The 13,348-nt window shown below is 35.7% G+C and overlaps 1 protein-coding gene across 1 annotated transcript in view; it reads right to left on the bottom strand.

Annotated features, from left to right (window-relative positions):
• Positions 1 to 355: 355 nt before the first annotated feature.
• The window catches only part of TIMELESS (timeless circadian regulator), a 955,757-nt gene continuing 942,764 nt past the window's right edge, over positions 356 to 13,348 (bottom strand). The window contains exons 29-30 of the mRNA XM_044083673.1: positions 8,179 to 8,264; positions 356 to 6,646 (exon numbers count right to left, since the gene is read on the bottom strand). Coding sequence (XP_043939608.1) covers positions 6,525 to 6,646; positions 8,179 to 8,264 — 208 coding nt within the window. The 3' untranslated portion in view covers positions 356 to 6,524. The remainder of the gene's footprint in view (positions 6,647 to 8,178; positions 8,265 to 13,348) is intronic.

The following is a 13,348-nucleotide window of genomic DNA, read 5'->3' as shown; positions in this document are numbered from 1 at the left end:
TCTAGGGTGGTCTTCTGCATTACATTTTAAGAGATGTAACTTGAATTAAATATGAATGATATATTTAATGCCTTACTATTACTATATAATATCTGCAAAAGCAAAGTTGTTATTTTGGGCATCTGATATTTATTTGATGCTGAGGCAGAAGATGACCTATCAACTCTGCGGAACTCACATGTTCTATTTATACTGCTTTTTTAAGTGCAAGTTACACTTGCTATAGCCAAGGAAAGGAAGGTAACTCCTCATGCATGCCACATTCCTGTTTTATTTAAATGTTCAGTTTTATAAATGCAAAGAAATTCAAGAGACACACAATTTAACTTTGTAATATTCTTTAATTTATATACATAATTACATTCATAAAATATTCAAAAATGAATTAACCCCATATAAACTATAAAAACACAGTAGAAATTAAATACAAACAAACCCTGGACAACTTCAAAATGTATTTCCATATATATATATATGTCTAAACATTCGGCATAACACCTGAAGAAACATCTGAAGAAAAAAGTGGACATGTGAAAAATAGTAAAATCAGCAGATTAAGTTCACATGAAAATCACTGGACTACATTATATACAGTGAGCTGTGTATATACATGACTAAATTACATCTACTCTGTAACTACATTCAGATTTTGTAATCATCTTTGGCATTCTTATCTAGTCTTAGATTTTTACAGTTATAGTCTCCAACTCTCTGCCACTAAGAAATACAGTAAATTTATTTTTTTTAAAAGGATCTTGAGGTGTTGCAAGAAAAACACCACAATGGATTCTTGGTTGTGCCCTCATCCCAAGCCACTGGTTAAACTGTAAAACATGAATAACTGCTTGTCTGCTGTAAGCAAAATGAAGCTAGAAAAATGACATCTCTTAAATGCACCACAATTAGTATCAGTATGCTATTTCAGGACAAGACTGAGAATTAAAATGTTATTCTTTTGGATGTAAATGGTTGCAAAGAATACAATATAGTTTGGCAGTTCTAATATGGATGCCATTCTATGCATTCAGATTAAACAGAGAAATCTTCAATAAAGGATTATTCTGAAACAACCCTATACAACTCAGTAGCACTAATTCTCGTTTAATTTGTGAAACTGCAGTGTGTGGTGTGATATGCTCAATGTCATCAGGTTCAGCATTTTATTTTACTTATAATTACTGTAACGCAACAAATTAAATTGGAAACTTTTTGCTGGCAAATTGTTTCTAGCCAAAAAATCCCACAGCTTTCTGGTGGCAAAAACCACAAAATGGATGGCTGAAACAAACTGTTAGTCCTGATCATTTATGAGTAAATGAGTTCTATGGAATTTGAATTAGCAGACCAATTTTTTTTTTTTTTTACTTGACTTGCGTACATCCTTAGCTCCCCACTATTCATGCAGGATATCACTTTTGTGATCTTTTGCACTGTGCTCACACTGCCTCACTGTGAAAAGTACTGAATCAGTACAAATGTCAATGCTGTAGCAATCCGACCTTTAAGTAAACAGAACTGCACAGGCAGTCATCTCTTACTGCAAAAAAAAACTTCTTATGCTCAGCAATTTATTTTCCATCAGTTTAATGACTCTGGGTTGTCTAATTACATAAAGGAAACCTAGACATCAGCAATGAATACAGGTTAAAAATATCCTGAGGGCCGTTTGTGTTGACTGCTCAAAAATCATTGAATTATAAAACGTTATATAATTATTGCACTCATTTCCAAACATGCACGTCTCTACTTAACATGATGGATCTTGACTCAAGAATGCAAGTCAGTTGCTTTGTCACCTGCCATGAAATGCTTTCAGATAATTCCTTTAACAAGCAAGTAATTACTGTACATTGAAAATCTTAATCTGTGGATTGTGATTATTTGGTTCCACTTGGTTCTAGTGCTTTTTATGGTTCAGTATGTCACAAAGATGATGAACTAGGATACCAAGCCTTTTGAGCTATGACTGCCTGGATGCTGTATTTTGCCTAGGAAGACTTAAGTCTCACTCCCCAACTCCGCCAAGTCAAAGAGGTGTTCTTTAAACGTACAAAAGGAACACAAAAGAAAACTTGATGCAGCTGTGGGAGGGAGGGGGGAGCAAAGGTTGGGAATGATGTGCAGTCCTTTAATGACATGGAGCTTTTCTAAAAGAGCTGACAACTGAAGTGTACAGTTCTTTGTGTTAATGGATGAATGACTACATTTGTAAGCCACACCAGATATTAACTTTATTTACCTAGTGATTGAAAATGGCACTTTAGCACATACGAAGCTACACGATTCAATCATAAGGATACAGTAAAGAAAAAGAACGGCAAGCCACTTGATTACACTGGGAAGTGCTGGGGAACAGCAGTGTATGTGAGGGGCTGGGGGTCTACCCCTATGCACAACCCCCCCCCCTAAGATTTATTATTATTTATTTTACCATTATGATTATTTATTATTATGTATTGTACCTGTATGTTGTATTGTACCTGCATTTTGCACGGTTATGATTTTTGTCCTTGCTGAATATTCTGTGTTAACCTGTAATATGCATTGTATATATGACTGTTGCTGTTATTTGTTTTATAATTTCTGTCTTGGTGCTCATCTCCCCGGGCCTCTACTGAAAATGGACATCTATCCAGTTAGACTAGCCCGGTCAACAAATGTAAAATAAATAATACATAATAAAATATTAGTTTCTGAGCACCACAAAGAAATTATTCTTAGTCTGTTTAGCAGCACAGTATTATTTGCCTAAACAAGCAGATTTAAAATGCAAGACATAACATAAGTCTGCCAACTGATGGCTATGCTGCATGGTTAGTAAAATACGTCTTCTGGCACTATTTCTGCTAGCATGCTCTGTCAACATCATATGCAAATTAATATTTTTTCAAGCATCTAGCTCCTAGTTGGCTTCAGTTGATCATTGGTTGTGAAAACAGACAACAAACTGGGCTTAGTATTTTTTATACGTTTTGATAGCTTCTTGATTTTCTTATACTAGTCTATTACCACTTTCAGAGAAAGGAAATGAGTCCAAATGTTTTAAGCACCATACTGTATATAGCAATACAGAAGACATGCCATTCCTGCAGTTACAGCAGTGGAATGTAAACACCTTTAGGCACTTTGTAGCAAAAAAAAAAAAAAAAAACGTATAGGTCTTGTTAGAATTTATTACATAAGGGTCTAGAGTCTTGCATGCCTTTTCTTTTACTTACTGGACTGTGAGTAACTTCTTCTGAGAAAATATAGCTTTTTTACAGCCAGAAGCAGCAGCTCAATGCATCTTAAAACAGAAGGTGGAATTTTTTAAGAAGCAAGCATGGCATTTAATGCAGAATAAAATGTGACTTTACATTTTTTATAAACTACACATGTAGTCTTAGCTGGCTGTAACATCAATTTTCTAAATGAGATGCAGTTTGTGTTCCTTGTATTTTATTAAATACATTCATCTTTGTAACAGCTGAAATTGCGAAGTTTAAGTATTAACCCAGTGTATGAATACAGACCTAATATAGTCTTTTGTGAAGAAAGGCTGGGGTGGGTCGAATATTTAACAAGATTTGAAATCTGCAATATTGTGCATTGTTCTCATCCAAAACTCAGTGTAGTTAGGACTGCTGTAAAATTAACATTTACTGTTTAATCAAAAATTTTTTTTGGGGGGGGGGATAGCAAGCTTTTTTGCGAGTCAAACTCTCAACAATGAACATTTATACAGTTTACACTTTGGAAAATAAATTACATTTGCAGTAAAAAGGGTAAATACTGTTTTTAATAAAAAGACAATTTTCAGACCCCACAGAAACATATGCAAAACAAATGTACAATTTCTGTATTATACAGACATAATGGGATACAATTACTTCACACAATAACTAAAAACATTCTCACTTAAAACGCCCCTAATTTTAGATCAAGCTTTTTATTTTGTACTGATCATTCTGCTACAGGAAAAGGGATCTTACAAGCACCAGCACTATAAAAGACCAACAGATCAAAAGGGTGAAGTGGAAAATTCTACTAAAGGAAAAGGTGAACTTTAAGATAGCAGAAAAATGTTGCAGAGTCAGCACTATTTTTAATGGCTTCCTCCAGGTATCATATAGCAGTCTTGCTGTTGTCCCACCTTCCATACTTGCCCAAACCCTGGATACCTCAACTGCTCTTGTCCAGGTACCCCTGGCATAATCCTCTTGCCAGGTGAGCTCCCAACTCCTTGGGAAGTTTATATCAGTGGCAACTCTTTTTCTAGTCCCTGGGAGGTAGGGATCACCCTGGGCAGTTGTATGCGTGCAGCCAGAAGCCAATATTCTTACTGATATTGCTCAAAGTCTATACATTAATGAGTGGCTAGTGTAATAATATTAGAGATGCTGAAGCTGGCCCCTTGTTATAAAAGTGGATGGACATCTAACATTCCTGATCTCCACCACAGGTCACACAGGCATCAGATTCTCCCAACCATCTCCTGGGATTGGAGAGCCAGCTGTCAGGCACTTAAGCCATGGGTAAGACTGACCAGCAAGGATAGGATAAAGTCCCTTTCTACACTCAGGTCACCAGATAACAGTCAGATGACCAGCCTCTACACCATCAGGGTAAGAGTCAGCATTATTTTACAAGTTAACTAAAAGCCCAATTTAAGCAGAAAACATAGGAATATCATGACTTGTATCTGTATATTCTATACTTAGACTTACAATATTTAGGTTCAGTTATTTTTTTTAATCCTTCATTAAACCAGTTAGCATCACTAGGCACAAATGAGTCTTTCTAAGGTTGACCCAGAAGGTCTTAGCTAGTAAACTGACTTGCTCAAAGTAATACCATATACAAAATAGCATCTAAGCAATCAAACCTAGAACTATAGGATAAACCCTGATAGTGACTTACAGATATAACCTTTGGAACACAGCCACAAAATAAGTGGTAAAATAACTAGAAAACATGCCTAATTAACAGCTGACTGATGCCAGTCAAGCAAAATCATCCAAAGACTATTCCTAAGATGTGAGAGTGAGAAAAGTCCATCCATTCACAACCTCCTTTTTCCCTATTTTTGCACATGGAATCGAGGTGTCATGCCAGCAGTGACCATCATCTAGAGCCAATGTTCGCACACCAGCAGATGACTAGACCTGCTGCCAAGAGTGTAAGAAAGTGTAATGATTAAAAATCAAAACTTGCAGTTTAAGACAAGGAGTTTAAAAATAAAGGGAAGAAACCTGCTGTACAAGTATAAGTATTGTATGCAACACTGCTATTTAAAAACAACAAATGATTTCTGGGTTTGCTGGTAATTCAGTTTGTAATAACAACTATAAAGCTTAAATATGGTAATCGTAAGAGGTTATACTCAATTCCTGCAGGTGACACACAAGAGCTTGCATGGTGTATCAACAATGCTATCTTCCCTCGCCTGTCTAGTCATGTAAACTGAAACTCTCTGCTTTTGGTCAGGCCATAGTGTTGAGCAAAGAAACAGGGCTTCATGAAATTCTGCATTTTTCAGTATTTCAATTCTTCTTTTCCCAGTACTCTGTAATGTCAGACTATGTGGATGACAATACAAATATCCTGCAAAATAAGAGCCTAGCAAACTCACTACCTTGAGCCTGCATGAGTAAAAAGCTCCTGCCATGTGCTAGATGAAGAGAACTGCATTGCAATGACATCCTTAGCCTTGTGTTTCTGTTTAGCTGTTACTTAAGGGCATGTTAGGACTAGCATTATCAGAATGTAAAAAAGGGTTCAAACAGCCAAAAAGGGGAGGAGCCTTCTATCATGTCCAACAACACAGTACCAAAAAGCATAGCTCACACAAACAGTTCTCATAGCACCTTGTTGTAGAAAAATAATATATAACAATTCTTATAACAGAAGTCATGGAGTCTATAGTCCTGATACTACCTTTAACTGACCTTCTTTTCAAAGAATTCCCTTGTATGTACTCTGATCTACTGCGGACCGATCAAGATTAAAGCCAAAGTTTGCTGCACCACAAATCTGCTTCAAAAAGTTGCCAACAGTGTACATCCATTTACCACTGTTGAATTTCAGCCAGAAAAAAACAGCTTGTATCCGAGAGTACCATCCATGGACAGACGGTCTTTACCTAATTATTACAGATAACATTTCAACAGGAAACATAATGCTGCAACTTCATTCACAATACAAAGTCACTGTGACTGGAAGTAGGAACCAAATATTCTGAAATGGAAGCCTAGTCAGATGATTCCTGCATTTTCAAGCTGGGTAAGTAGGCATCAAACATAGAAAACTGTCAACATTTCAAAAGAGGGAATTAAGTTGTGCTCTACAGCTGCATCTATGAAAGCAGTACACCACTGTCACACTCATACATACAGTCATAATGTTCTGCTCAGTTTTCTTTCTTCTAATAATGAAGTTGCTGCATACGATTTTAAAAGCATGCTGTGAAGTAAACAAATTCAAATCTCTGTCTCAGGTTTCATAACAGACAACCCTCTAGGGCGGACAGACTTCTACCATCAGTATTAATCCTCCTCCTCCTCTTCTATTCGGGGGCGTTTCCGTTTGACAGGTATCAAGTTTTCTTCACTGTCTGATTCTGGTTCAGCATGTGCTTTATCCAAGTTTCTTGATTCTGCAGCCTCTGCTGTGAGGAATGATAATGGTAAACATTTTTAATGATGGCTGACCTTCACAGAGGTAACTATTAAAACCACACAGAACTCCATCAGTAATAAATACCCACACACACAAACTGCTAATAACTCGAGCAGCATACTGAAGTGGTTCCATCAAAGCCTAAATAATGGACAGTGGGTAAAAGCAGGGCTGCCACAGACTGTCATAAGAAAAAGCATGCTTGGGGCTGATAAACACAAGTCTGGAACCAGCTCCCCCCAAGGAAGCATGCTGAAACCTCTTAAGATTACACTGTCATAAAGAGGCTTAAATTAGTAGATGAAACTATGCAAGACTAGCCTTGAAACCCACAAACACACAGGCAATTTTTATTCACATTAATATTCCTGTAAAAAGCAATGTTCTGATACATATTCTGGGATGTGGCCATATGAATCAACAACTAAATTAACACAAACTTAAACTTTAAGAAGCACTAATAGCTTCTCTTTAATGCTCTGCTCCTTACCACATTCCCTCCATGTATGTATGACAAGGTCAAACCTCATATTGAAGAATGAGGCAACATGGTGGTACAGTGATTAAGATATATGCCTCACAGCTCCAGGGTCTGGGGTTCAATCCTGACCTCCACACACTGTAGATTTTGTATGTTACCCCACTACTAGCACTTATTTTCTCTAAGAAAATATGGCGGATTATTGGGTAATCTAAAAGTATTCATATTTATTGCAATTACCTCTTTGTACTTGTGGCCAGTTTATGGCCAAAAAGGGTCTGAGCCCAAGTTCACTCATCTAGCTAACAGAAGAATAAATTAAATTTAAATAAATGAGCTCCTCAAACTGTATTCCTGGACACACAGTGCAACATAAACAGCCTTAGCCATTGTTATGGTGTCATCCTTTCTCCTTCAGTCCCAACTCAAAATACCAGTGTAACAGTACACTGGAGAGACGATAATAGAAGACCCATGGATGAAGTCATGCCTCTTCGTCATACTACAAGGGACCTGCTTAAGAAAGCAGACTCTAATGGAGCAGAATGCTGATCTTTCTTAGGCCACACTGAATATTAAAAAAAAAAAATAGATTACTGCCCAATATGTACTTTTGGCATGCCACCACAACAGGAAAATGTACTATTATGTGTGAATTCTATATTAAATATAGAACATGAAAGAAGATAAGTCCTTGGTTTCCTGAAATCTACCCAAATTCCTACCAGTGGAAAAGGTATAAGGTTAAGAGTAAGCCTCTTTCTACATATCCCAGTATCCTCAGGCCTCATTTCTTCTTGCACATTGTTATGACTATAAAAAGACCTAGACACAGACAGACACACACACACACACATTGTCACTCACTCTAAACCTGAATATAAGCTGGAAAGATATTGCAGACATACTAAGAAAGCTTATAATACAAAAAATGAAGTTGGGCAAAGAAAAAGCTGCATGATAAATGCAGCTCAGAGAATCCAGCTTTCAGTGCCCACAATACATCATACAGTTCCAGACATCTTATAAAATACTGGTACCTGTTGCCTCCATGTCCTCATCTTCACTATCAACTAGTCGACTTCGCTTTGATGCAGCCTTCTTTTCAACTCTCATCTCATTATCACTGCAACATAAAATACTGTTTTATTTATCTTTTTTAGCGGTAGAGAGAAAGACCAAACAAAGCCTTAATTTCCCATAGTCAACCTTCACCAAAATAGTGACAGAACTTGTCATATGTTGTAATCACAATCAGTGATGTTTTCTCCGTGCTGGTCTTTCAATAAACCCAAACCTGGGAGGCACGGCAGCTGCCAACATCTAAACAGCATGTTCAGAACCAAGCCATATGTTAAGTAACCAAGTTCATTATGTTTAGACAAATTTTCTGCTGTGTAAAATCAAATGTAAATGCCAAGAATATATACAATTTTAATGCTACTTAAAATGGATGAACTGCAACAGAAGTTTACAGAATCTCTTAGCTGTTCATTGTATGGACATAAAAGCACTTCTTACATGTTCTGCTAACTCACAAAAGCCGAAGTGCTGCTCACTTCACTTGGGACAATGTCTACCACAGTTTTAAGATGACGGCTTTATCTCCTAAACTGAAATGTAACAAACAACTGGGCTAACAATTCAGTTTTCTTGATTTCGTGCTTAAGGTGCCAGGGTGACAGTGGAGTCTATATTTCATAAATTTCTGAAAGAATTCAAGATCAGATTTTCCACTGAAAGGTGCTCCATGAAAAACAATAAGCTCCAGCAGACATTTACTTTATAAAGCACATTTAGCAGGAAGGGAAATGGGGCATATAGACTGGTCCAGGTGGCCCCTATCTGCTGCTGAAATCAATGTTTGTACAACGAGTAGGGTACAGTGCGATGTCATGTATGACAAAAGCTGCAAAAGCTCCGGAGACAGATCGCAATATCCTTAGTGAGGAAAAAGGTCAACTAGAATACAGCTTCACTTCTTTAAAGATCTGAATCCATGCTAGACAGTGACATCATTTAGATAAGCTGTGAGAGAGTTATTTTTTTGACTAAACACTAATGATCAGGTAAGGCTTTGTCTGAATATTGTTTTGTGGTTCCACAGCCATGTGCCCCTTTCACTAGCAATAACTTCACTGAAAAACAACAACATTCTTTATGTATCAGCTGATTCACAAAAGGAATGTCCTTGGGGGCCCTTGGTTGGAATTCTGCTTCTCCCCCAACTAGTATGTGGCATTTTTCCCAACAAAATCCCACAATTAAGAACATCTCACTGATTTGTGCGATACTGAAATGTGCTCCTACCCCCAAAGCCTGGCTGTTCAACACATAACACTAGCAAGCACCTTCCTGCAAACAGAAGCAGAACCAAGGTCTTACAGAATAAATCCTAACTGAAAAGTAGGCCAAACTGGAAGGAACAAAGGCAAAATATAATCGTAGTAGAAATTGGTTCCTGAGTTTGCAAATAAACAATAACGCAGCTCGAACAGGCAAGTAAAATTTATTAAGAACTCTCCGACACAACTGGTTAAGCGCTTTCATCTGCTGGAATACAGACTTCTTCAGAACCAGGAACTACACATCATATCCGGTTTAAATAACCAATTTGGCGCCAAAACAATGTTTTAAATTTAAAGTGATATACTATATATTCTGATCATAAATATGAAGAAAAATACTTCCAAATACAAATATATGCAATGCAATAACAATTAACCACTATAAACACAACATAATGTAGATAAAAATATAAATATATAACAGTAAATTCATAACATACACTTATTATTCAAGTGTTAAAAAAGGTTTGATACTAATATTGTCATTAATACCAGGACTCCTGGTGGCATCTGTATAAATCTGCCACTTACTTTCCATCATAGCTAAAAAAACTTTACAATTCCCACCACATACATTACTATCAACCTGTTCAATGATAGAAAATTTAAAATAATGTTCATGCCCTTTACTTAATATATGCTTGTATAATGCATTATTCATGTCTTCCTTTTGTATCTTATAGTAGTGTTCATATATTCGTGTTTTGATTTTCCTTTCTGTCTTTCCTATATAATATGTGATACACAAGTTGCTAAGTAAACAACTTGTCGAGTGGTACAATTACCGGCCCTGCACTTAATATAAGTCTTGTTGATGTTGTCCAGCTTAATTCCCACTACTTCATTAATGTATTTGCATTGTTTGCAGGAACCACACTTCGTGGTTCCTGTGGATGTATTCTTCAATTTTCTCAAACACTTGGTACTCTCTAGTAGCTTCTTAATATTGTGGGCCGTTTTGTACACACATTTAGAGTAATTTCCTAAAGTAATTCCTATGCTATCTGAAATTGTAATCAGGTCCCAATGTCTATTTAAAATTTCTTTCACATAACTGACATATGGGTTATACATGATCACACATGTATTGTTATATTCTTGATTTGTGTCACCACTCCTATCAGATTCTTTATTAACTGCAAAAGTTTTACCCAACAATGGTAAATATTTAATACCCCATTGTTTACTAACATAACAGACTACTCCCTTTAGCATAGGGATAGGGTAACCTCTTGTCCTAAACATGTTGAATATTATATCTAATTCTTCTTCCATAATCGCTTTACTCGATGACATTCGTGCAGCACGAATGCACTGTCCTTTAAACACATTCTTAAACATGTGGGGTGGATGACTACTACCAAATTCGATATAGTCATTTGATAAGGTGGATTTCCTATAAATTTTAGATGCAAATCCTTCTATTGTATGACTTATAAAAGTATCCAAATAGGCTATACCTTCATTATTGATGTTATATGTGAATTTCAAAAATTCAGTTGTGCCATTAATGTAATCAATAAATGATTTTATAGATTCATATGGCCCCTTCCATAGAATAAATAGATCATCTAGATATCTAGTGTATAAAGCTATGTGCGAATAGTATTCACTACGGAACACATATTCAGACTCCCACTCAAGCATGACGAGGTTTGCAAATATGGGGGCACAAGAAGCCCCCATGGCAACCCCTCTATTCTGTCTGAAATACTCTCCCTGAAATTGGAGATAGTTATGGTCTAATACTAACCCCATCATGTCTGTAATTAGAGTGATCTTACCCCACGTAAGTCCCGAATATTTTCTCAAGCTATTACAAAAGTACTCAAGGCCTACTTCCTTAGGTATGCTGGAAAATAAATCTATTACATCAATTGTCAGGAAAATAAGATTGTCATTTCATATGTCAGGTGTTAGTTTACTTAAAAAATTCCAGGAATCCTTAGTGAGATGTGGGATATTCTTGAACACATGTTTAGTCCATCTGTTGATAGTGACACCCATATTGTACGTCTTGGATTTAGATCCAGAAATAATTGGTCTAAACGGAAGTTTTTCCATACATTTATGAATCTTGGGTATACCTATAATTTTTGCCAAAATGGGAAATTCAACTTTCAAAAAACCATATATCTCATTTGTTATTCGATTATCTATTACATATTCTTCGATTGCTAGATCTATCCTTTTGTATCCTATATTCACTTGATTTAAAGAAATCTCTTCATAATTGCCAGACAAATATAGTATATTATGTATTTCGGCATAATATTCAAAGGTATTAAAAATTACTATGCCACCTCCTTTGTCTGGCTTCATGATTCTTATTTCTTTATTTTCCATGAGTAATTCTAAACATATCCTTTCATTTTTGGTTAAATTATCTTTGAACACTCCATTATATAATTTACCTGTCCTTATGTTATTATACAGCTAGTAAATATCTTTACATACCATTTTTTCAAAATTAGCTACTTGTGTATTTGGAACCGGGATATATGTGCTTTTCTTCGTAAGATTATTGTGTTTCACATATTTAATATTCTCATCCTTTTCTCCAAACTGAATAGCCAAATTTAGCCTTCTACAATACAATTTGATTTATTTTATCGTATCTACTAGATTGAAGCCTGATGTAGGTATGAATTTCATACCTTTGCTAAACAATGTAAAAAATTCTTGACTAATGTTAAACTCTGTAAAACTGTACACATTAAATCCATTATAAGTGTGTAATTTGGGAAATTTTCTTATAATTTCTGTACTTGTCGTCAGCTCTCTTCTGTGTATTATATCTTGCCTATTTAAATCATTTAAAGTACATTCTTGGTTATTAATACTAATACTAGGAATAGTAATGACCTCCACTTCTATGGGAGTATGTGTCAATGCACCCTTCTGTACTGCTTCGGGGCATGGGTAAAATCTGTCCCCTTGAAAATTTGTATCATCCTCATTCTTCCTATATCTACTTCTAACATGATAATCTCTTTCCTTCTCAACAGCAGATTTATCCTGTGGCCAAATATACGCTCGATGATTCTGATACTGTTCCACATCCCTCTGTATTTTCCTATACTTTCTGTTATGTATACCAGTGGCCTTATTATCTGCATTTTGAAACTGTTTGAAATAAAAATCTTTCCACTGTTCAAAAATTGTATCATGAACTATATCATCATTCAAATTCTCAATTTCTTTAACCAAAATGGATATTTTCTCATCGTTGTATTTCATTAATAACCTCATATATGTATATCCAAAATCATCAAACATTTTGTTAAACTCTTGACTACTAGTCAGATTGTATTCAATTCCCAAGGGTAACTTAAAAAACCTTAGTCCCTTTGGTACAATATGGATAGCTAAACATTTAGCTAAATAAGCATTGTCGATTTTTATACTTTTGATATTGAGTAACTTTTTACCCAACAACTGTATCTTTGCTTTAACAGAATCAGAAGAAAAACTGGAACGTTTTCTATTTCTATATGTGACAGAGTGTTCACTTGTATTAACAAAATCATACTCATCACATAAAAACTGATCTATAACATCGTAATTAGAGTCTATATTATGTATTTTAGATCCCGTTGTCAATTGTCCTTTAGCACTAGTTGTTTTGTATTTAGTGTTAGGACTAGAAATAGTTTTATTCTGAACTGTATCTTTGTAAAATTCAGCATGATTTCTCATAATTGCCGAATAAGTCTTAACTGGTTCCCGATGTTTAGGTCTCGCTCCCATCCGCTGGGCTTCATCCTTCGAATGAAATAGACTGAAATCAAAAGTGAATGCAGCCTCAGGTGATAGATTAATGTTCACATTTTTATAATTGAGTTCCGTCTGGTCTCGCGAA

The sequence above is a fragment of the Protopterus annectens genome, chromosome 9.part0 (genome assembly GCF_019279795.1).
Source record: "Protopterus annectens isolate FY-2018-M chromosome 9.part0, PAN1.0, whole genome shotgun sequence".
NCBI lineage: Eukaryota > Metazoa > Chordata > Ceratodontiformes > Protopteridae > Protopterus > Protopterus annectens.
Note: the sequence above shows the minus strand (reverse complement) of the source record. Positions and strands in the feature narration are given on the sequence as shown.